The sequence below is a fragment of the Dreissena polymorpha genome, chromosome 13 (genome assembly GCF_020536995.1).
Source record: "Dreissena polymorpha isolate Duluth1 chromosome 13, UMN_Dpol_1.0, whole genome shotgun sequence".
In the NCBI taxonomy this organism is placed as follows: Eukaryota; Metazoa; Mollusca; class Bivalvia; order Myida; family Dreissenidae; genus Dreissena; species Dreissena polymorpha.
This window is the reverse complement of record NC_068367.1, coordinates 57926705-57952169: the sequence shown is the minus strand read 5'-3', so window position 1 is coordinate 57952169 and position 25465 is coordinate 57926705. Positions and strand designations below refer to the sequence as shown.

Here is a 25465-nt window from a genome sequence, read left to right as displayed (position 1 = left end):
CCATAAACCTTGTTCGTCAATTTCATGACCACAGAATGTAATCCTTGGCACGAAAAACTCACACTTGTCCTTATTTACTTTAATTCCATATTGCTGTAACCTACACAACACCTTTTGTAAGTTATCCAAATGCACATTATCACTTTCACCAGTAATCACCATATCATCCAGCATGCACTGCACCCCAGGGATTCCTTGAAGAATTTGGTCCATTGTGCGTTGCCATATAGCTGGAGCAGAAGAAACCCCATATAGCATCCGGTTGTAACTTTACAATCCTCGGTGGGTGTTGATCGTTAGCAACTCCTTGGTTTCGTCCTCGCATTCTAGTTGTAGGTACGCTTGTCGTATATCAAGCTTGCTGTATTTTCGCCCATTTGACAGATTGGCGAAAATGTCCTCGATTCTTGGGAGAGGATATCTATCAACCTTGATTGATTGATTTACGGTAACCTTAAAATCACCGCATATTCTCACATCGCCGTTTCCTTTTACGACAGGAACGATCGGTGTCGCCCATTTACTGGTGTCCACTTTCGAGATGATTCGCATTGTTCGCGATTGTCCATTATAACTGACATGCACCATAACTGTCCCTTGTTGCTCTATGACATCGCCTGAATATGTCTTCAGTATGGAAAAAGCAGGATCGAGCTTCATATTTCCGAATCGTTTACGGAAATCCTTGATTGATATGAGGGTAACTGCTGATCCTGTATCAAGCTCCATGGGTACCTCGACATCGTTAATCTTCGGCTTAACGATGAATGTCCCGTTGTCTCCTTTGTTCACAGTGTTGATCACTGAAACGTTTTCCTCCATACACTGCACCGACTTAAGCTTCCTACATATAGCCTTTATATGTCCCTTTGCTTTACAGTGATGACAAACTGCATCTTTCAGTCTGCATTTATCGGAGGGGTGGTTAGTTTTCCCACAATGGATGCACTTGTTGCTCTCTTTGGCATGTTTATGATGCTTCCATTTCTTGGGTTTTGTTGAATGTGCAACTCGATTGACAGGCACATCGGCGGCTGCCGATAACTGTAACTCGGCGGCGTCCTTATGTGCAGCTTCCATGGCAAGCGCTATTTCTATGGCATTTTGCAGTGTCAAATCAGCGATTGACAATAATCTTCGCTGTGTTCCTGCATCTTTAAGTCCACAAACGAACCTGTCCCTTAAAGAATCGTTCAAGTTCGATCCGAATTCACAGAATTCCGCCAATTTCCGAAGTGAAGTTACGTAACAACTCACACTTTCGCCCACTGCTTGTTTTCTCTTGTGAAACCGGAATCGTTCCGCGATTATTAACGGTTTCGGGCACAAATGAGTTTGTAAAAGCTGACAAAGTTCCTCATACGATTTCTCGGACGGCTTTGCTGGTACGGTAAGGTTCCTTAACAACCCGTACGTCTTTTCACCGAGGAGTGTTAAAAGTCCTGCCACTTTTCGTTCATTATCGATGTCATTGACCATAAAGTACTGTTCAAGTCGTTCCTGGTAGGAAGTCCATGTTTCGACATTGATGTCATATGCTTTAATGTTCCCAATCAGGCCCGTTGCCATTTTGTGTTTATATCCAGAATTTCACGCACAATCTTATTAAACTGATAAAATTCTCGAAATATAATCCACAAAGTTTTATCCTCGTCGCCAGTTTGTTGTGTTTGGGTAAACAAACGAAGTGAAACGCATAATTATTTCAGTGGCTACTTTATTATCATTCAACGATAGAAGCGATCGATGCCTAACAACTAACTAACCAGATCAGAGGTCAACATGCAGTTATGAAGAACATGGGGCGGTGCGTTGCTACGCTTCATTTACAAGAAGGCGTGGCGTAGCGGCATTATCTAAATACACAACAAGTTTCGATGTTGGTTTTGTTGGTGCAGATAGTTTTTCAAGTGTTTCAGTGGACGGTCAGGGTTCTCGTGATCTGGATGTAGGATTAGTTGGTGGTGATCAGTCTGATGTTCACAACAGTGAGCAGGATGGAGAAATGGTTTGTATAGGTCGGTCACGTGTCATTCATAGTGGGAGGGCTGCAGGAATAGTTGGTGGTAGTCAGTCTGGTGTTGTTGATAGTGGTAGGGCAGCAGGAATAGTTAGTGGTGGTCAGTCTGGTGTTGATAGTGGTAGGGCAGCAGGAATAGTTGGTCGTAGTCAGTCTGGTGTTGATTGTGGTAGGGCAGCAGGAATAGTTGGTGGTAGTCAGTATGGTGTTGATAGTGGTAGATCAGCAGGAATAGTTGGTGGTAGTCAGTCTGGTATTGATAGTGGTAGGGCAGCAGGAATAGTTGGTTGTAGTCAGTCTGGTGTTGTTGATAGTGGTAGGGCAGCAGAAATAGTTGGTGGTAGTCAGTATGGTGTTGATAGTGGTAGGGCAGCAGGAATAGTTGGTGGTAGTCAGTATGGTGTTGATAGTGGTAGGGCAGCAGGAATAGTTGGTGGTAGTCATTATGGTGTTGATAGTGTTAGGGCAGCAGGAATAGTTGGTGGTGGTCAGTATGGTGTTGATAGCGGTAGGGCAGCAGGAATAGTTGGTGGTGGTAGGTCTGTCATTGTTGATGATGGTAGGGCTGTAGGAATGGTCGGTGGTGGTCAATTTGGTGTTGTTGATAGTGCTAGGGCAGCAGAAATAGTTGGTAGATCTGGCTTTGTTGATGGTAGGGGAGACATGGAAATTGTTGGTGGTGTTAGGTTTACTTCTGGTGGCAGTCAGGGTTCTTGTGTCAGTGGAGGTATTGGTGTTCCTAATTACAGTAGCAGTATCTTTGATAGGACACCTCTTAGCGTTAATAGATCATTCGGCAATCGGCCTTTGATGATAATCCGTTGCGCTGATGATATGGGTGCAGTTCCTCCTCACGCAGAATTTGTTCTACATAAAGATGTTGTTGATGAGTTGCTCTTGGAGCATAAAGGTAGTATTTCTAAATTGTCTTGGAGCTTGGCCAAGCAAATGTTTTCTGAAGAAGACCTGTATTCAGGAACATTCAATGGGAAAGGTGGTCGAAAAGTGCTGTCGCCAAGAAGGAAGCAATTAATTCTCAAGGTTGTTGGCTATGCTTTTCCAGGTATCACAGGCATTTCTGCGGCCGCAATTAATAATGGAATTAGAAACAGAAGGAATTACAAAAAGAAATTACCATATTAACTCAAAGAATTGCCCACAAGTTTGTTACTGGAACATTTATGCGTTTTGATGTTTGGATCAAGACGGATTTAAGTAAATATACAAAAATACTTTGTACAAAGTTTCAACTGAACTTTGGCAGTTTTTTTGTATATTTACTTAAATCTGTCTTGATCCAAACATCAAAACGCATACATTTCTTTTGTAATTTCTTCTGTTTCTTGAAGTATCTTCCAGAAAGTATTTGTGTGAGACTTTTTTTATTATGCTCTTGGTAGGCAGGATGTAGGACTAGTTGGTGGTAGTGAGTCTGATGTTGATAGTGGTTGGGCAGCAGGAATAGTTGGTGGTGGTCAGTCTGGTGATGATAGTGGTTGGACAGCAGGAATAGTTATTGGTGGTCTGTCTGGTGTTGTTGATAGTGGTAGGGCAGTAGGAATAGTTGGTGGTAGTCAGTCTGGTGTTGATAGTGGTAGGGCAGCAGGAAAAGTTGTTGGTGGTCAGTATGGTGTTGATTGTGTAAGGGCAGCAGGAATAGTTGGTGGTGGTAGGTCTGTAGGAATTGTCAGTGGTGGTCAATTTGGTGTTGTTGATAAGGTCTATGGCAGCAGGAATAGTTGGTGGTGGTCAGTCTGGTGTTAATAGTGGTTTGGCAGCAGGAATAGTTGGTGGTAGTCAGTCTGGTGTTGTTTATAGTGTTAGGGCAGCAGGTTTGTTGGTGGTGGTCAGTCTGGTGTTGATAGTGGTAGGGCAGCAGGAATAGTTGGTAGTCAGTCTGGTGTTGATAGTGGTAGAGCAGCAGGAAAAGTTGGTGGTAGTCATTCCGCTGTTGTTGATAGTGCAGGGTTCATACAGACCTTGAAAAGTGCTTGAAAATCAAGGTTTACCTTGAAAAGTATTTAAAAACAATCTGGAGTGCTTAAAAGTGTTATTTTCAAACATTGCCTTGAAAAGTGCTTAGAAATTGCTTGAATTTGGCTAGAAAAGTGCTTGAAAATGAAATTATCACAATTAAAAGTGTTAAAACCATATTCATTCTTTCCAAGCTTTCAGCTTATTTCACATCATATTGATCCGATCATATTGATTGCTCCTCCTATCTTAGGAAATACCCACTGTTTGTTTATAGTCTTTCTGGTTAGGGTTTTGACGGGAAATATGCAGCTGATGCTTCATAATTAACCCTTTGCATGCTGGGAAATTTGTCGTCTGCTACAATGTCGTCTGCTGAATTTCTAAAATTAGCATTTTCTTCAAAAAAAATCAAAAAATTCTATCAAAATAGCAAACAGTTTGGATCCTGATAAGACGCCACGTTTTGTGGCGTCTCATCTGGATCCAAACTGTTTGCAAAGGCCTTCAAAATCCGGTTCCAGCGCTCAAAGGGTTAAATAAGCACAACTATGTTTAATGACATTGAGTTGTTATGTATGTTCAAATACATCTTTGTAAGCATTGTCATAAAAAGTACTTTAAGACATTTAAAAGTTGCAAATAGGAAAAGCGCTTGAATTTCACCTTGAAAAGAGCTTAAGAAGTGCTTGAATTCCATTTGCAAATGTTTGTATGAACCCTGTAGTGGTGGGGCAGCAGTTTTTTTTTTATATTTACTTAAATCTGTCTTGATCCAAACATCAAAACGCATAAATGTTCAAGTATCTTTCACAAAGTATTTTTGTGAGACTTGTTTTATTATGCCCCCCCTTATGGTAGGGTGGCATATAGCAGTTGAACTCTGTCTGTCAGTCTGCCCGAAAACTTAAACATTGGTTATAACTTTTGAAAGATAGCAACTTGATATTTGGCATGCATGTGTATCTCATGGAGCTGCACATTTTGAGTGGTGAAAGGTCAAGGTCATCCTTCAAGGTCAAAAAACAAAATCCAATGGAATTAACAAGCTTTAAAGGGAGATAATTTCTATACCTGCCAAATGATAAATAGAAACTTTATTTCAAAGCGGCACAGTAGGGGGCATTGTGTTTCTGACAAACACATCTTTTGTTTTAATTTATTAATAAATTGTTAGCCAATGTACATGATGCATATTTATTCAAACTGTTAAACCTTTGCATGCTGGGATATTTGTCATGTGCTAAAATGTTGTCTGCTGAATTTCCAAAATTAGCCTCTTCTTCAAAAAAAATATCAAAGAATACTATTAGAATAGCAACATGTTGGATCCTGATGAGACGCCACGTTTTGTGGCGTCTCATCTGGATCCAAACTGTTTACAAAGGCCTTGAAAATTCGGTAAAAAGGGTTAATGTGTTCTATAAAATGTGCAAGTAACATTGTTCACAAAAAAGTCTGTAGGTTGCAGTTACTCAACATGGTACATGTATGCAACATTATTTCAGCTTTTATTTTGTTATGTGGATAGAGTTTCTTTGTTAATATGTTGATGTATTTATTATAAATAAACGTAATATTTCATATATGTTTGCTTTTCACTCTATAAATGCGACCAGCTGAGCGACTTTTGTCCAAATGATCATGAATGTTTATACATATTTATTTAATGCTTTCCGGTGGTTTAAAGAGAAATATCAGTGAATTAAAACTGATAATTTCACTGTTTAAAACAATTAAAAGTATAAGTGAAAATTATCGATAATTTTCACTGTTTACTGTGAAATGACGTCATAATTTTTACAAAATGACTTCATTATCCCAATGACATTCTTTAGTTTAACTCTTTAACAATGTATATAAACTGTGACAAAAGCATGAAATAAAAAGAAAATTTGTTGGATTCGGTGGAATATCGATTTTAATTCACTCGTGATCATATAAAATATATATTTACACTCGTGGCTGCGCCACTCGTGAAAATATTAATTTCTATGATCACTCGTGAATTAAAATCGATAATCCATGGAATACAACAAATATCCTCTTTATCATGTTTTATTAAAAATAAAAGCCCTAAAGGGTTACTATAAAATTAATTTACAAACAACATGCAAATACATAAACAAACACAATATGTTTTATGTTTTTATTTGGATGAAAAATAGATTGAATGGTCGCAAAGCTAAAGAACCGATGTAAACGTTTCAATACATTCTGTACCAGCTATCCTGATTTATAACCCATTTCAAGAAACTAGTACCTCATTCGAAGTTCTTTATTTTGTTTGCAAATTCAAAAAATATTGTTCTGAAAGGCAAGTTTTTGTGCATGGGGAATATTTTGTATGAAAACATGAAAGGTATAATGCTTTCATATTTAATGTTTGGGTATAAATACAGACAGTTGACCAGAGGAAGGCAATTATGTATACCAGATTTAACTTCTGGATCTTTTTTGTCTAAGACACATGCTGTCGATTTCATTTTGGAAAAATATAAACTACAAACAATTATGTTTATAGTGATAACACACACAGTTTTATTTTTCTTTCAATATATATTTCAACAATTACCATTGTGAAATATTCTCTTACAAACATACAATTATTTGAAAAAATTGTATCCCGATTGCTTGTTAAAATAAAACTGTAACTTTTGTTTAAATCTGCAAAAGAGTAATGGTTTAGTTAATGGCTACTTATTCGAAACCCTACTTATTAATTTCGGCTTGAGTTTTCAGACTCCTTTGTGAAACAGATGTATTGATAATAATAACAAGTTTGATAATAAAATTGATTAAAAAAAGTAAAATTATTCCAGTTTTTAGACCACCACTATAACAAAAACAGAAGAAATTGAGCATTAACTATGTACGCATATTAATAACGGTAAACTGTAACATGTAAATATTCTCAACTGTCTAATTGCATCATAAAACCACTAATACGTTTTTATAAAGTATTAAACAAAATTAATGTTAGAATGTTCACATTGTGCGATACACATGTAAAATCCAAATAAATTAGAAGTATAAATGTCTCCAGAGGATGACACATGCCCACGATGGTGTAGTGACATTTGAAATAGGTACCTGGGTCGTACTTTGACAATGTTTTCTTTATTTTAATCACATTTGTGTACCATTTTCCATATTGTGCTTTCAATATATACACAACTATGTTACATATGCAATGAAGGTAGTAAAATTAGAATAAAAGATAGAATACAGAATTTAAAACGAAAGAAAAATATATACAACTATGTTACATATGCATGTGCAAAGAAGGTTGTAAAGTTAGAATAAGAAAAGAACAATGTAATGAAAAAATAGAAAAAATGTATATACAACAGTTACATATACATATGCTAAGAAGGTGTTACATAATTCAAGATCATGCTTGTAATAACAAAGGTGAACAATGATAAAAAACCAGGTATGATTACCATTAAAATTTATAAAGAAATATAAAAGATGGGGCATTTAACTTGTGTTTCATTTAATTCATGATAGAAATACCAACGGAATACATAGGTAAACTATAAGCGGGGTTTTAATTAAATCACAACTTATTGAAGCTGTTAATCCTGCTATCTAATTAGCGGGGTGTTATTAAATTGCCTCCGATTGAATGTGATAATCTGAATACCGCAGCGGGGAATCTGATTACCCGCTGCGCACATGCGTCAATATGATATAAATGCTTTTGCTACATGTAGCATACCTGGTTTTGTCAAGTGGATAAACATTGAAAACATTAAAAAAATAATACTTACACAAAATTATGAATAAATTAATCGCACATACATACAAATATATGAATGTGTTATCAATGAATCAATGTAACATTTCTTATTTCTAAGTACAACTGCAAATGTTTAATTTAATATTTTTTTATTGTTTTCTTTTTGTACTTTTTTTTGTAATTTCGAGATGAAAATATATTCAACTATTTAGCAAATATACAATTATATAAAAGCATTGTGTTTGTATGTTTATACTAGACGAGACTGGCACACAATAATCATGTTATTTATCCCCGAGTCCGACCTCTTAAAAGTACAATATACGATCTGATGAACTCATTGCGTGCGTGCGTGCGTGCGTGCGTGCGTGCGTGCGTGCGTGCGTGCGTGCGTGCGTGCGTGCGTGACTGACTGACTGACTGACTGACTGACTGACTGACTGACTGACTGACTGACTGACTGACTGACTGACTGACTGACTGACTGACTGACTGACTGACTGACTGACTGACTGACTGACTGACTGACTGACTGACTGACTGACTGACTGACTGACTGACTGACTGACTGACTGACTGACTGACTGACTGACTGACTGACTGACTGACTGACTGACTGACTGACTGACTGACTGACTGACTGACTGACTGACTGACTGACTGACTGACTGACTGACTGACTGACTGACTGACTGACTGACTGACTGACTGACTGACTGACTGACTGACTGACTGACTGACTGACTGACTGACTGACTGACTGACTGACTGACTGACTGACTGACTGACTGACTGACTGACTGACTGACTGACTGACTGACTGACTGACTGACTGACTGACTGACTGACTGACTGACTGACTGACTGACTGACTGACTGACTGACTGACTGACTGACTGACTGACTGACTGACTGACTGACTGACTGACTGACTGACTGACGACTGACTGACTGACTGAACCTGACTGACTGACTGACTGACTGACTGACTGACTGACGGACTGACTGACGATGACTTGACTGACGGACTGACGACTGACTGACTGACTGACTGACTGACTGACTGACTGACTGACTGACTGACTGACTGACTGACTGACTGACTGACTGACTGACTGACTGACTGACTGACTGACTGACTGACTGACTGACTGACTGACTGGACTGACTGACTGACTGACTGACTGACTGACTGACTGACTGACTGACTGACTGACTGACTGACTGACTGACTGACTGACTGACTGACTGACTGACTGACTGACTGACTGACTGACTGACGACTGACTGACTGACTGACTGACTGACTGACTGACTGACTGACTGACTGACTGACTGACTGACTGACTGACTGACTGACTGACTGACTGACTGACGTGACTGACTGACTGACTGACTGACTGACTGACTGACTGACTGACTGACTGACTGACTGACTGACTGACTGACTGACGACTGAACTGACTGACTGACTGACTGAACTGACTGACTGACTGACTCATTATGACAAGTTTTTCGTTTAAAAAATCTATGAAACCGTTCAATATCATCGGCATTTGCAAAAAACTATCAACCTCACATGCATAACAAAGTAATGGCGTAACATACGAATCAGAAAGATTCAACATTATTATTACGAGAACATGCATAAAGTAAAATACCCAACAGCGGTCGAGCGCAGATTCATGCACTTGGCCGCTAGATGAATAATGTTATGCAGTTAATCTGGGCAAATTTATAATTTCAAAACATTTTTAGTTGATGATTTTTTTCATGTTCAATAAATACATAACTTCTTTTATCAGCCTGCAACTGTTTCTAATCATAATAGTATATATTACAATAACTCATCAGCGGCCGATCGTATTACACAAAACTGCTCTTTATAAATATGTCAAGCACGTCCACTTAACAAAAACAATGCGATATTTCTTTATTAAATGTAGCATTTTGCAAAAGTAAAGCGCTTTATATATAACAAATAATCTATTTTTGGTTGGGTAAAAAACAATAACAATTTATAACATGTATAATTGTACATAATTTATAAAAAGAAATAGAATTAAACACGCTTTTATAATTGTGATAAGTGTGCGTGCCATTGAACGTTGAGTGAAGCGAGAGATCCGAATTAAATTAAACATAATTAAAAACTGATACTATTCTGTCAGCTTGTTCCATCGCGCCAATACATTCATTGTTTCATAAATTGTGTATAAAACAAAACGATTGAAATTATGTCAGAAACCCTATTTTCACATTAAATGACCTTTATAATAACACCAGCAGACCCGAATGAATACACTATACAAATACAATAATAAAACAGGGGAAGTCTACAGTGTGTATTAGCAACCTGCTGGGGCGATCCGTATCTTATTAGTTCATATCGCTCAACTACCGAATAAAATAGTGGGAGTCTACGTTGTGTATTAGCAACCTGCTGTGATGATCTCTATTCTATCAGTCAATACACGGGCAACTAAAAATGTATTCGAAAAATAGGTTTACTGCCTAAAGGACTGATGCTATATTGTTGTGTCCATTAATAATTAGAGACTAGATACAGAATTATTTTTATTCAGGAATAGCAATAGCCATCACTGAAACTACATCAAAAAACGAGCCGATATTTCTTTATTTCCGTTTCTCATCTCCCGCTTCCGTCAGTTTAGAAATGATGTTTCTAATATGATGTTTATAATACACCATCAGCGGCCGAGCGCAGAATACTGAATTTTGTCGCCCAAAAAATTGGATTGCATGAAGTATAAGGTCAAAATCCTATTGTATTCCAAAAAAATGCCAAGCACGTCCACTAAACAAAAAAAACTATTTCTTTATTTAATGTAGCATTTTGCAAAAGTAAAGCGCTTTATATGTAACAAAGTTTTATTATTTCTTTCTTGTTGATTAAAAAAACAAAACAAACGAACAATGTCTTATACGTTTACAAAAAAATCAGTCTACCGCGCATTTGATAAAAAAAACGCAGGTTATCTTTTTTCGCATGCGTATAAGGCGTGCTGCAAATCTTTAAATAGGACATATCTGAATATAGTGCACATAAGCTTCGCTTTTTCATCGGGTTTCATCGCTACGCATGCGCAATGAAATAAGCGCAAACAATCGCATGTTGTAAATCTATAAATAGGACATCTAAATATAGTGCACATAAGCCCCGCCTTTTAATCGGTTTTCATCGCTACGCATGCGCAATGATATAAGCGCAAACAATCGCAAACAAACGCTTAAAAACGGTTTAAAACGGTTTAAAACGGTCAAAAACGCAATCGCTATTAATCGCAATCTTGCGGAACACGAACGCTAACTCTACTGTACTCCATTTACTGCGGATAGTTTTTGCAATATTTACATTTAATTATTTTATAAGACTAACCTCTCAACATTTGTAAAATTTTCAATTTTAACAGAAGTAAAAAGGATATGCATAACAAACCTTTGCTATTTAACAATTTACACTGACACTTTTGTGCAAACCTTCTAATAATTAAATATAGAGTTGTGTAGTGTACAATTATGAAAACTGATTCAGAAATGTAAAGTGCATACAATGTTTCATATTTAAGTCTTGTACATGCATTTGTAAATATTTTAAACTAATTCTGTGTTGTTTAGAATTGGAAAAGGTTTAAGATGAGCTGGAATGAAGCCATGTATTCATTTGATGTCTGGAGAGGAGCTCTGAAGAAAATTGAAGGTAGAAATTATTATTTTTTGTTTAATTTTTAATAACAGGAAAATTCAATTGAAATAAAAAGGTTTTGATTATGTAAACGAGCCTTCCTCTGGGAAAATGGGGGTAAAAGCATTTTGTCAAAGTATCGGGTATCGTCAAAGATAAGCCTGTGCAGTCCGCACAGGCTAATTAGGAATTTCTGCATTGAATTGATGTTCGCTTAGACGAGTTTTCCATTAAACGAAAAAAAGCATAAAAGAGGAAATTGTCATCCCTGATTGGCCTTTGCGGACTGCACAGGTGGATCTGGGATGACACTTTAGGCACATGCATGAAGCTAAGTTTTCCTTGAGCATGGTACAATTGGTTTTGATTATATAAATTTGTTTTTTCTGCATCAATAATTTATGGAGAATAACCTAAACCATTGACTGGGAGCTTCAAAAGAAACTGAAACTTGGTTTGGTTATGTTGTATGTTTATGGTTGGTGTTTTGTTATTAAAGGAGTGGCTAAGTACAAAAATGTATCTATAGTACTTATCTATAGTACTCAAGGTGACCAAATGGCTGAGCACATCCTCTAGGAATGCAGGGACTTCCAACCACTGCAAAAATATTTATTGCTCAAACCAGCCAGTCTGCAGAAACTGTACCATCTTGTGGAGACTTTACAGACAACCGCCCGCTAAATCCTTGCCTCCAGACTCCAAGTGTAGTGGTGATTAAGAAGAAGTTTTTAGAGTTTGATTGCTTATTATATAAGCCTTGCCCTGGTTAAACAGGGTTTAATGTATGTGCTTAAAGTGTTATCCAAGATTAGCCTGTGTAGTCTGCATAAGCTAATCAGGGACAAGAATATTTGCTTTTTTATATTCGTCATTAAAGGAAAGTCTCTTGTTAACAAATATTCAATTTATGCAGAAAGTGTTGTCCCTGAAAAGCCTGTGAGGGCTCCACAAGCTTATTTAGGATGACACTTTATGCATTAAGCCCCATTCTGCTCGAGCAAGACTCATATTTATATCAGTGTTTAATTGAGCCCTTGTTTTTCTCTTTCATTGCAGGTCACCAGGGAATGAGCGTGGTGTCATACTTCACCTTCCTGAGATGGCTGTTCCTCCTCAACTTCTTCATCTTCCTCCTCATCTTCTGGGTGATCACGTTCTTCCAGGTGGCCTTCAAAGCCACAACTGTGTACGACACCGATCTGATCGGCTCAGACTCGAAGTTCAATACAACAATTGCAGAGACGTGTTCGGCGTCATATACTACCAATGTCTCCTCGGATGCTTTGACCCTTATTCTGGACTTCTTCCAGGGAACGGTAAGTGCTTGTTTTTAAAAAAACATGTTACAAAATCATTTTTAAGGTTTCCTATGTTTACAGTAATAAATGAAAAGGTAAACCAAGAATTGTTGTTTGGATACTGGTCAAAAATTGTATCACAGATCAAATCTACAAGCTAATTTTCACTGTATTAAAATATTCAACTAACGTGTTGTCAATAATATAGTTTAGTTCAGGAACCAACTTTCATTAGAAACTGTTGTGAACTTCAAAAGATGATATTTAAATTCTATGAATTTTTTTTTAATAAACTGCTAATTTGAACAATATTACACCTGCAGGGATGGATGGAGGATACAGCAATGTTCAACGGCTTTTACACGGACAAGAAATTGGAGCTGGCTGCCTCCAACTACAACATGCCTCTTGCCTACTTCCTGGTTACGGTTGCCGTGATGCTCATCAGCCTCGTTGTCATGGTGCACAAGTAAGGCAATACGCAGCAACTGTTTTTTGATAGAGCTGATATATTTTAAGATCAGTGGTGGTATTCTGTTTTTGATGGTCCGGTAAATTGACCCATAACTTTTGAATAATTCTTACACATACAGATTTATTTTATGCTCCCCCGTAAGAATGTGTCAAAGCTTGTGCATTAAACTCCTCTTTTACTTCTGGGTGGATTTTGCTCAAACTTTTGCAGTTGAATGGCCTTTATGATAAGATGATCATGAATAAAGTTCTTTTAGCTGTAAATTTGTTTGCAAGAATTATTGCGGTTTGTGTGTTTTTACACTATATAATTAGACAATAACACACGGCTGAGCTATTGTGCCGTACGTTATACCTGCAGGGGGCTGATGATATAGACGTCCGGCTCAGCTCTGCAGTGTGTTATTGTTTATATTACATATTATATTTGTTATTCCTTCATTTAAATTGATCACCAAACCAACTTTCCGTATATTTATTTTCATTCACTTGATTACGCAATTTATGACGTATCTCATTTGACGTAATTTATGTGCCGAAACGTACCAATTTTAGTTAGACTAGTATACCTTAAGTGACAACAATTTGTACAAGGTGGATTAGTTGACAATAAAATAATTTTGTAAGCATCGAAAGAATCCAAAAATTATCGGATTGTGTGTTTGTGAAGCATAATTGGAAATTTCTATTGAAATAAAATAAATCGCTCCGACTTATAATTCAATTTGGTAAATCATGTGTTTTGTACAGAATGATAAGTGGTCAATACTATTTATAACCAAAGATTATTAGCAATTCAAAAAGTTGTCATTGAGGTAAGCGTGTTGTTTACTCATTGTTGTTTTTGGATGACTTATGTTAAAACTCAAATAGTTTGATCAACCTATCCTGCAATACAGTTTCAGTTAAAATCAATATTTGTTTTATTATTTCAATTATATAATACACTTACATAGATCTATAAGTTGTTCCAATTATTTGTGGATTTCTGACTTAATTTTATTTATAACCGTTGAAGCCGCGCGAAAGATCGTTTTTTTTCAGATATGAAAAATCGGCCCAGCTAAGAGGGTAGATATAAATTATATTGGCCTTCTAGTTACAAATAACTGCCTGCTCGCTACGATATGTAATATTATAATGTCACCTGAAGCTTATGTTTTCAACTCCTCAAAGTAATTGGCAGATCTCTTGCATGGCCCAACGTCTCAATTTAATTACACAATTAAATACTAAAAAGAGACTTTTTGTAGTTTGGTAATTACAACTTGACTTTCTTGTAATTAGCACAAATTTTAATAGGGTAAAGCAAATATTTATTCATACATTTAGCTAAACGTAATAAATCATTAAATAAGTTTTTTCACCTATTTCGAAGAACCTGGCCATATCCCAAAACAGAAAAAAGTAGTTTTTCCAGTTTTTATTTGTAAGCACTGTTTTATTGGACATAAATATTGTGATAAAGTATACCAGTTTATGTACTGTTTCTGTAAATGCTGCTGTTGTTGTGAAATGTAAGTGAACAGTATTATCATGTGGTTAATAGGAATTCTACATTATTGACGTATGTGCATGTACAAACTCATTTGCACTCCATATTAAAGGTGTGTCGTTTTTGTTCATGCTCAGTCGCATTTGAAGGTAAGTACTAGGATTGCACGTTGTCAGAATAGATGCCACCTATTACATTATAGAGAATTGTCATGGCTTAGTACTTAAGCTTCACTGTACTAGCATCACAATTTTTATGCATCCAAATGATGAAGTGTGTGATCAGCATATACAATAGACTATGGTTAATGTAGCACCTAGTGAAGACTATTGTAGAACCTTAATATTTGAAGATTATCTCAAGTGCCAAATAGTATATATGAGCTGCTCTTTGAGGAAACCACTCCAAATGCATGAGGATAAAGTGTCGTCACAAATTTGGAAATGTTGGTTCATCTTCTTATTCAGCTGTATGAGTTGAACCTTTGCAACTTAAATGTGAAAGAAACACACCTTTATTTTCAATGGTATAGTTTTTGTATGCAAAATACAAAACACCTTTATTTTCCAATTTTAGTAAAAGCAACAAGATTATTCCCAGTCTAAAGCCTTCACATCCAAAATGGTGAAAACAAGCTACATTTTACGTGATTAAGTACATGTTTCTGATCCTTAGAAGAGGATCTTGGTCTTTGCAAATATTTATTTATTATATCTTCCTTTCGGACTTAAATTAGCTGTATTATGTTACATACTGTATTTTCTTCGTACTCTTTGTATGCATGTATTTGAAACTTTTTAAGTAGTCTTGATAGATATTCTAATGAAAATATCCTTGTTTGCACGAAGTTTACATGCTAGTTGAATTGATTGTTATTACAGATATATATCAGGCTACCTGCTTGTTCTGTATCTATCACATGTACATTTTTATGTGCATATACTGCTTTTATTATAGTATGATTTTTGTTTGCTTCCAGCATATTTTCTTTGTCAGTGTTTGGTTGTTATTTTATACAAATTGAATTTTGATATTTCAATACTTGAAATAATGAACTCGACAGAATACAGAAGCGAAAATTGACATTTTTCCTAAACAAAAATTATAATACAGTACATGGTACTGGCAATATTTTAAACCGATGAAACATTTGTACAAAAGCCTTTATTCAAGAGCAATTATTCACAACCATAAATGAAACTGTGTTTGTTACGGTTTCAGCACACTTTCCAATTTAAAGAACACAGTGATGCCTAAGGAAAACACCTCCAAGGTCAACGTTTGCAATGTAGTATTTGCAGGCTTGGATTTCAACATTGCACAGTTGGAATCAATGGTTCTTAAACTGAAGAGCATCCACCTGGGACTGGTGGTAAATAGCAATACAGTAGTGTACATCATTGGGCTAGCAAAGATATAGTACACAGATTTCACACTGAATTTCAAATGTTACACAATATTGAATAATAAACGCAATAAATTAACCCTTTTTCCAATAAGAAGCAAAGTAAAAATGGCTTTTGCAACCAGCATAAAACCAGAACAGCCTGCGAGTAACTCGCAGTCTGTTCAGGTTTTTATGCTGTTTGCTGCTCATCAGTATCTACAGGTTAGAAATGAAGCCTTTAAAACATGAATGCAGTAAAAAGATGTTTAATTAAATTTAACTTTCTATGGGACTACACATGTGTCAAAATACAAATCATAGTGGTAAAGTGTTAAGTAATAAACACAATAAATTAAAACATTACTATACATCAAAATTATACTCTTTCAAACTCTATTATTTTCCTCTATGTAATGTACTGTTTTCATCTTTGATTAGTCTGAGTTGCAAGAACAGCGACATAAGAAGGAGAAAAAGAACCGTACGAGCGAAGAGAAGTACAAGGTGTACACGGCGCGCTTCTTTGTCAACTTCAATATCATTCTGATGCTTGGTGGAGCAGGGGTAGCCATCTACTACGCTCAGGAGTTCTCTGCAGATGTAAGTAGTCATAGTTAGCAGATCTTGACTGGAGTGATTATACCCCACAGTGCTTCCAAACCAAAGATAATTCTGAGCAACAAACAGCATTAACCCTTTGCATGCTGGGAAATTTGTCGTCTGCTAAAATGTCGTCTGCTGAATTTTTTAAATTAGCATTTTCTTTGATATTTGTTCATAGAATACTATCAGAATAGCAAACAGTTTGGATCCTGATGAGACGCCACGTTCTGTGGCGTCTCATCTGGATCCAAACTGTTTGCAAAGGCCTTCAAAATTTGGTTCCAGCACTGAAAGAGTTAAACCTGAACAGACTGAGAGTTACTAGAGCTTGATTGGTCATTGGCGGCTTGGGTTCTACTTAGATGTACCCTGGGTACTCTTTAAGTATAATTAAATGTACCCAAGGTACGGAAAATATACTAAAACGTACCTGCGAATGTTTACGTTAAATTGGTCATTGTATGCTATTTTTGTTAAATTAATTATGTTAATGTTTATGTTAATATTGTTTAAAATGGCCTCCTTATGATCGAAACTTCTGCTCAAAAAATCATTTTGAGAAAGTTTTCTTTCAAAGAGAATTTTTTATTCGTATTCTATAGCGGGTTTGCGACATCAGATTTTAGGCGGGTATAACTTAGGTCTCAATTGGCTGGGTATGTGTTTGTATAATTTCCGTACCCAGGGTACATTTAAGTATACTTTAGAGTAACCGGGGTACATGTAAGTAGTAACAGAGCCAACAATGACCAATCAATATATTTGTCTGTTTCCACAAATTTTCATGAATCTAGCTGTTTACAGTATTTATTTAATAAATAATTGCAAAAGTTGCCATTTATGTCTATGCGCCGTGACATGTTGTGAATATTGACAACTCATAATTATTTATTTAAATGTTTTGAAATCAGGAATTGTGATTATTGTGGTGTTTAAATTGCTTTCTGTTTGAGCTGTAATTCTACCGCAACATTCAAAGCACTTGAAAAGATTGCCCCAATCCAATCTTTTCCATCAATTCCATGGCCTTCAAGACTCAATCCCCTTTGTTATAATGTGTTTGTTGGTATATTAAGTTCACCACCCAGCCGGATGTGGCGACCAATTACCACTCCCTGGTTATCCTTCTGGTACAGTTCCTGCCCTCCATTGTGATTGGTGTTCTAAACGGAGCCTACCCTGTCATCTTTGGCCTCCTCGGGAAGTTGGAGGGTTACTGCCCAGCTACAGCTATCTGTTTTCAGCTCATCAGGTAAGAGTAATTTAGATTGTTATATTGACGAAACCTGTTGTTTGACTCTATATTAAAATTATTCACAAGACATATACACGTATTCGCTGCTTTGACTATCTCAATTTAAAACCACCCTGCTAATGCGGATACCGATTATTTGACCAAATATTTCAATGAGTTAAGTTATACCCATATAGTTCAAGAAAACTTTTTGCAGACTGCTAGTGACCCTGCTAAAGCAAACTGCATTTTAAAATGCCTTTTTATTTAGTTTGAAGCATCAATTAACGGCATGTGACTAGAAATATTTTGAAAAAGATTTTTTTGATAAGGAATAAGGAGTTTGTTTTTGTAATAGATTGGTACTAATTGACACTTTGTCAAATGACAAAATAAACCAAATTTATTTTATGTTTAATTTGTATTTACTCATTTACTGAATCACCACTTGAAATGATTTTCATAAGTAAACATATACATGAACTAAAGTGGTGGTCTGTCAACCTCATATTAAGACCACTTTTATTTAGTCCCCAGAGTGGTGTTAGAAACGGGGTTTTACTGAATGCTAATGTAATCGTTGGCTAAATATAAATAATATTTAAAAAATAAAATAAAGCTGTAGTTAAAATCCATACTCTTCGTATGTTAACTTAAAGAACAAAATTTTGCACTATTTATTTGTGATGAAATCTTATCAATAAACAAATACAAAGAAAAACATGGATTTGGTAAAATACTAATTATACATTATTTATTAGGCTTATATGTTCTGTAGGTGATTCAGAAAAAAAACATTTGTATCAAGTTTTGATAACTTACATTACAGTTGAGTTCAAACACTTTTGAACATATTCCTTACTAGATGCTTTAATTTCAAACAATATTAATTGCAGAGCAATAAAATTGTGAGTTTATCAAATGAAAGTGTGCAACACAATACAACCCAATTTGTAACACAATGGTGAATTCTGTTTGTTGTGCATTCCAGGATGGTGTTCCTGCGACTTGCCTCTCTAGTGATGATAGTTGTCTCCCTATACGTGCAGATCACATGCAGCAGAGACCTGAACAGCTGCCGTGTGGGAGATGGCAACCCATGTGCTGCTATCCAGGTGAGGAGGATTGATGTGGCATCCAAAATGAACCTCAATTTAAAGGAAAAGGCTTGCTTGATTCATTGTAATTGTAATTACCCCATTAGTACATTATTAATGGAATTAAAATTGTAGCCTCGCTCTGTAAAAACAGGGCTTAATGCATACGCGTTAAGTGTCTACCCAGATAAGCCTGTGCAGTCTCCACACGATCATTGTCACATAATTAGGGACAACTGTTTCCACTATGAATGGATTTGTGCTAAGAAGAAACATCCTTAAACAAAGAATACCATCAAAGCAGAATGAGTTATCCCTGATTAGCCCGTGTTGACTGGGAAGAGGACAACGACAACGAGCGAGGCATGGTATTAGGGGAGATAAGCCTGGGTTATGGTTAGGTTAGAGTTAGGGTTAGGGGTCGGGTAAGGGTTAAAGTTAGGGTTAAGGCTAACCCAAACCCGACCACTAACCCTTACCCTAACCCTCTAACCTACCCATGCCCATTCCAAAATCCATGCCTCGCTCGTTGTCATTGTCCTCTTCGCGTGTGGACTGCACAGGCTAATCTGGGAGGACACTTTATGAACATGTATTAAGCCCCGTTTTCCCCAGAGGGAGGCTCAGTTGAATTAGTCTGTGATGTCATTTAAACAGTGTACTTTGATATAATATGTTCAGCCATTTAACTATGTCATATGAAAGCACGATTCATTCTTTCAAAATAGCTGGGCGTGGGGTTTTGACTATTTATTAGGGATGGCAACGAATATCCGAATATCCGAATATTCGGTCACGGACCGAATATTCGGATACTGTTTTTCGAATCGAATATTCGGAAGAAAAAAAAATCGAGTAATTTCAAAGACTTTGTATTCGTGAAATTTGCTTCAAACATTGTAAAAAAAGTTGTTCCTCGTGTCATAATGTTTATTCCGGTAGGCGCGATAATGCGTCGCTATGGTGATGACAGTATACCGGTCATAAATCCCGCTAATTGCCTAACAAAGACAGTCACTTTGTGTCAAAATTATGATAGGTGCAAATCGCGTCGGCAATCAAAACACCGACCTGCACTTGATCCAATGACCAAATGACCAAAATTATCAAAGATTAAATGAGTAAAGGAAAAGCCAACTTGGTGTAAAAACAAGTATGGCAATTAAAACACCGACCCGTCTTGGTCTAATAACTCAAATTACATTTAAAATGATCACAGATTAAATGAGTAAAAGAAGAGCCGACTTGGTGTGAAAAACAAAAAAGATCGTATGGTTATAATCACGTTGTCGAATCAAAAAAGCTTTTAGAAAATAATTTACTCAACCTCTAATAAGTATTTGCGTATCGTATGGTCCAAACTTTAACTAATTACTCAATATTCAATCAGGTATTATACTTAAATAAACGTTTTTGGTATTTCGCCCTCATTTAATTGAAAATATATTAATTGCTACACGCATAAAGTAAATCTCTGTCCACGCAAAATGCCACCTACGCCTTCCGCTGCTTTGAAGTATTTCACGAGATCATCCGATAAGAAGTCGCCGATACGAGTGACTTTTAAACGTGGCAACTTTAAAAGACTGACTGTTTAGTCTGTTAAACAGGTTCAATTTGTGTTGTGGCTATGTAAATTATTCGTTTAAGTTCAGCTTAAATTATATTAAGATCTAACTGTTTTGTCATGTAATTATTTTGTCGTCATGTAATATTATGTTTCTCGTTCTATTGTTGATGTACAATATTAAAAGTTTTAAAAAGTTTTTGTCATTCAATTTTAACAATAAAAAGTAAACAACAAAATCAGCTTCGAATTAGCGACGGCAACGCTGTGTCAATATTTAGTCACTTCCGGTGAACTTCCGGTAAAAACGAAAGTAAAATTCATGGAGTAATGGTACGGTAAACAAATTTGATTTTTTTTCCAACAGATGTTGACCGAATATCCGAATATTCGTTCGGAAGGGTGACCGAATATTCGAATACCAAAATAGGTATTCGTTGCCATCCCTACTATTTATGGCTCTACCTGAGTTTATCGTTTGATCGTGATTTTTAATGATTAATTTGATAATAATTTTTTGATGCTGACAAAATGCCTTATTTTATTTATTTTATTCAATGTTTTAGTTTTGTTCTCATCTCATATCAACTCGATATTTTGGATTAAATTAGATTAAAAATAAATAAATATTGTATATTTAACTTTGTTTTAACAACAAATCCTAAATGTTTTGTGGACCAGCAGACATTTGATTCTTTTTATGCCCCCGGGTCGAATGATCGGGGGTATATTGTTTTTGGCCTGTCTGTCTGTCTGTCATTCCGTCTGTCTGTCATTCTGTCCCAAAACTTTTACCTTGGTTAAAGTCAAGGTTAAAGTTTTGCAATAACTTTTGCAATATTGAAGATAGCAACTTGATATTTGGCATGCAAGTGTAGCTCATAGACCTGCAAATTTTGAGTGTTGAAAGGTCAAGGTCATCCTTCAAGGTCAAATGTCAAATATATGTCATCAAAGCGGCGCAATAGGGGGAATTGTGTTTCTGACAAACACGTCTCTTGTTTTTACATATGTGACTCATCATCAATCTCTATGTTTAGTGTTTGAACATTTCAGTGTTGGAGGATATCAATTTTATTCTCAAGATTGAGTTGGATTAAATATAACATTTTCCATTAAACGTTTTTGTCAACATCACACCCTTAATATTTTAAGCAGACATTTGATGCTATATCTTTAAACATTAAACACTTTACCCCATATAAACACACTTTGATGCATTTGTAGTCCAAAAATCTAATTAAATTAAAAATCTTCTTTACTAGAATCAAGTTTTAAAGGCTTCATTTCCAACCTTAAGATTCTGATGAGCAGCTAACAGCATACAACTGAACAGAGTTTGCGTTACTCACAGACTGTTCTGGTTTTATGATGTTTGCAAAAGTTATTTCCACTTTGCCTCTGATGGCGAATGGGTTAATGCACCTTCAAGAACAATTTTAACATTTCAGTGTTGGGAGACGTATGTAGGGTCAGCCTTCTACAAGCTGATCGTCTTTGACTTCATAATCAACGTGGCAGTCACACTTGGGGTAGAGGGACTCAGAAAGTGGGTGTTTGGGATTATATGAGCCTCCTTCTGGCAAAATGGGGCTTAATGCATGTGCGCTAGGTGTCGTCCTAGATTAGTCGGCACAGGCTAATCAGGGACGACACTTTCAGCTTTTATTGATTTTTTGTTAAAAGTTAGTTTCTTTTCAACCAAATCCATGTTAAACAGAAAATGTTTTCCCTTATTAGTCCGTGCATACTGCACAGGCTTATCTGGAACGACACTTAATGCGCATGCGTTAAGCCCAGTTTTCCCAGAACGAGACTCGTATAATGCGTGGAGATGTAACTACAGATTATGATATTTATGTCGAATAATCTCTTACTAATTGTTATTGTTAATGACTGTCAATAAATAGTGTTGTTAAGAATGAAAACATGTCCATGCCTCAGACTTTTAAGTTTTGTTAATTAAGAAGTTAGTATACATGAACACAAAGATTAAAGTGCTTTTTTCTTCGTTTACAGTATGTAAAGCATTTGTATTAATTTGTTGGTTGCCAAATTATACATTTACATGATGATTATAATATTGTTTTTGAAATATAGTAAACATCTAATTTTGTGTTGCGCATGTTATAATGCGGAGTGCTTTGTTTGAACTTTTTCAGTATGTAATGCATTTGTTAAATTGTATTGGTCTTGATTAATTATAAAGAGTAAAGGTTAAATTAAAAATAATTAACGGATAAAGATATTTGTATTAAAATGTATTTATGACCATGGCATATGTGTGGTTTCCATGTTTGTTATCAACAATAAGCCAATGTTGTGTTGATTGTTAACCATGTGCTCATGTATGATCATTTTCAGGTTAATCACAACTAAATGTAACTTTCGTTTTGCGAAAAAAATTGGACAACCTGCATTTGATTTGACCAGAAATGTATAAGGGCTAGTGAACACCCAGGCATTATTATGGTAAGAACTTTTTAAAAATTTCATTGAATAATAATCTTCACATTGTAATAAATATTATACCGTATTGTTTTGCAGATTGATATCCTCCAAGTGCCAATGCAGCCTTGTTAAAACAATTGCGCAGTCAGAATTTGATCTTCCGAGTAATATTCTTGATCTAGTTTACTCTCAAACACTGCTATGGTAAGTCATGTGAAATGCTTTTCTTGTATGCATATGAGGAATGGAGCATGTACTGCAAACTCTGGCGTGGTAGCAAAAATGTAACCTGCGCTTAATATTAAGCTTGTTTTTGGCATTGCTTGATTTTATTATTTATGGCAATCCAACAGAAAACCAGGCTATATGCATGAAGTGTGTAAAGTGTTAAAGTAATGATACAAGCTTTTATGATATTTTAGGTATTTGTTTTCAAAAAATTTCTTGTACTTATAAATTGGATACGGTCAGAAAGAGCTGTCCTGTATTAAACTCTACAATCTGCGTTGACTAATCTGGGATGACAAACAGTCCTGTATTAACCTCTAAATAAACAAACCATATCGACTGATCTCGAATGACTTACAGTCCTGTATGAGTCTCTAAATTTGCACTCACTTGTCTTGGGTATCACACTGTCCCGTATTAGCCTCTAAAACTGAACTAAGTAATCTGGGATGACATGCTTTCCTGTATTTGCCTCTAAAACTGTATTGACTGATCTGCGATAACACACTGTCCTGTATTAGCCTCCAAACCTGGATTGACTTGTCTGGAATGACACACTGTCCTGTATAAGCCTCTAAAACTGGATTGACCGGTCTAGGATGACACACTGTCCTGTATAAGCCTCTAAAACTGCATAGACTGGTCTGGGATGACACACTGTCTTGTATTAGCCTCTAAAACTGCATTGACTGGTCTGGAATGACAAACTGACCTGTTTACTCCTCTAAAACTGTATTGACTTGTCTGGGATGACACACTGTCTTGTATTTGCCCCTTTAAACTGGATTGACTGGTCTGGGATGACACACTGTCCTGTATTAGCATCTAAAACTGGATTGACTGGTCTGGGATGACACACTGTCCGGTATACGCCTCTAAAACTGGATTGACCGGTCTGGGATGACACACTGTCCTGTTTTAGCGTCTCAAACTGCATTGACTGATCTGGAATGACACACTGTCCTGTATTAGCCACTAAAACTGCATTGACTGGTCTGGGATGACACATTGTCCTGTATTAGCATCTAAAACTGCATTAACTGTTCTGTGATGACACACTGTACTGTACTAGCCTCTAAAACTGTATTGACTGGTCTGGGATGACATACTGTCCTGTATTAACCTCTTAAACTGGATTGACTGGTTTGGGTTGACACACTGTCCTGTAGTAGCCTCTAAAACTGGATTGACTGGTATGGGATGACACACTGTCCGGTATACGCCTCTAAAACGGCATCGACTGGTCTGGGATGACACACTGTCCTGTATAAGCCTCTAATACTGCATTGACTGGTCTGGGATGACACAGTGTCCTGTATATGCCTCTAAAACTGCACTGACTGGTCTGAAATGACACACTGTCCTTTATTAGCCTCTAAAACTGAATTGACTAGTCTGGGTTGACACACTGTCCTGTATTAGCCTCTAAAACTGGATTGACTGGTCTGGGATGACACACTTTCCTGTATTAGCCTCTAAAACTGCATTAACTGGTCTGGGTTGACATACTGGCCTGTATTAACCTCTTAAACGAGATTGACCGGTCTGGCATGATACACTGTCCTGTATTAGCCTCTAAAACTTGATTGACTGGTCTGGGATAACACACTGTCCTGTATTAGCCTCTAAAAATGTATTGACTGATCTGGGATGACACACTGTCCTGTAGTAGCCTCAAACTAGATTGACAGGTCTGGGATGACACACTGTCCTGTATTAGCCTCTTAAACTGTATTGAATGATCTGGGATGACACACTGTCCTGTAGTAGCCTCTAAAACTAGATTGACTTCTCTGGGATGACACAATGTCCTGTATTAGCCTCTAAAACTGTATTGACTTGTCTGGGATGACACACTGTCCTTTATTATCCTCTAAAAGCGCATTGATTGATCTGGGATGACACACTGTCCTGTATTAGCCTCTAAAACTGGATTGATTGGTCTGGGATAAAACACTGTCCTTTATTAACCTCTAAAACTGCATAGACTGGTCCGGTTTGACACACTGTCCTGTATTAAGCTGTTCAACTGCATTGACTGGTCTGGGATGACACACTGTCCTGTATTAACCTCTTAAACTGCATTGACTGGTCTGGGATGACACATTGTCCTGTATTAGCATCTAAAACTGCATTAACTGTTCTGTGATGACACACTGTCCTGTATACGCCTCTAAAACTGT

General features: G+C 36.5%; 1 protein-coding gene across 1 annotated transcript in view; it reads left to right on the top strand.

Moving 5' to 3' along the window:
- LOC127854914 (transmembrane channel-like protein 7) overlaps window positions 1-25465 on the top strand; it is a 112940-nt gene that overhangs the window by 71122 nt on the left and 16353 nt on the right. The window contains exons 3-11 of the mRNA XM_052390023.1: window positions 11379-11460; window positions 12505-12764; window positions 13070-13215; window positions 15937-16087; window positions 16541-16702; window positions 17782-17957; window positions 18931-19054; window positions 22055-22152; window positions 23151-23258. Coding sequence (XP_052245983.1) covers window positions 11379-11460; window positions 12505-12764; window positions 13070-13215; window positions 15937-16087; window positions 16541-16702; window positions 17782-17957; window positions 18931-19054; window positions 22055-22152; window positions 23151-23258 — 1307 coding nt within the window. The remainder of the gene's footprint in view (window positions 1-11378; window positions 11461-12504; window positions 12765-13069; window positions 13216-15936; window positions 16088-16540; window positions 16703-17781; window positions 17958-18930; window positions 19055-22054; window positions 22153-23150; window positions 23259-25465) is intronic.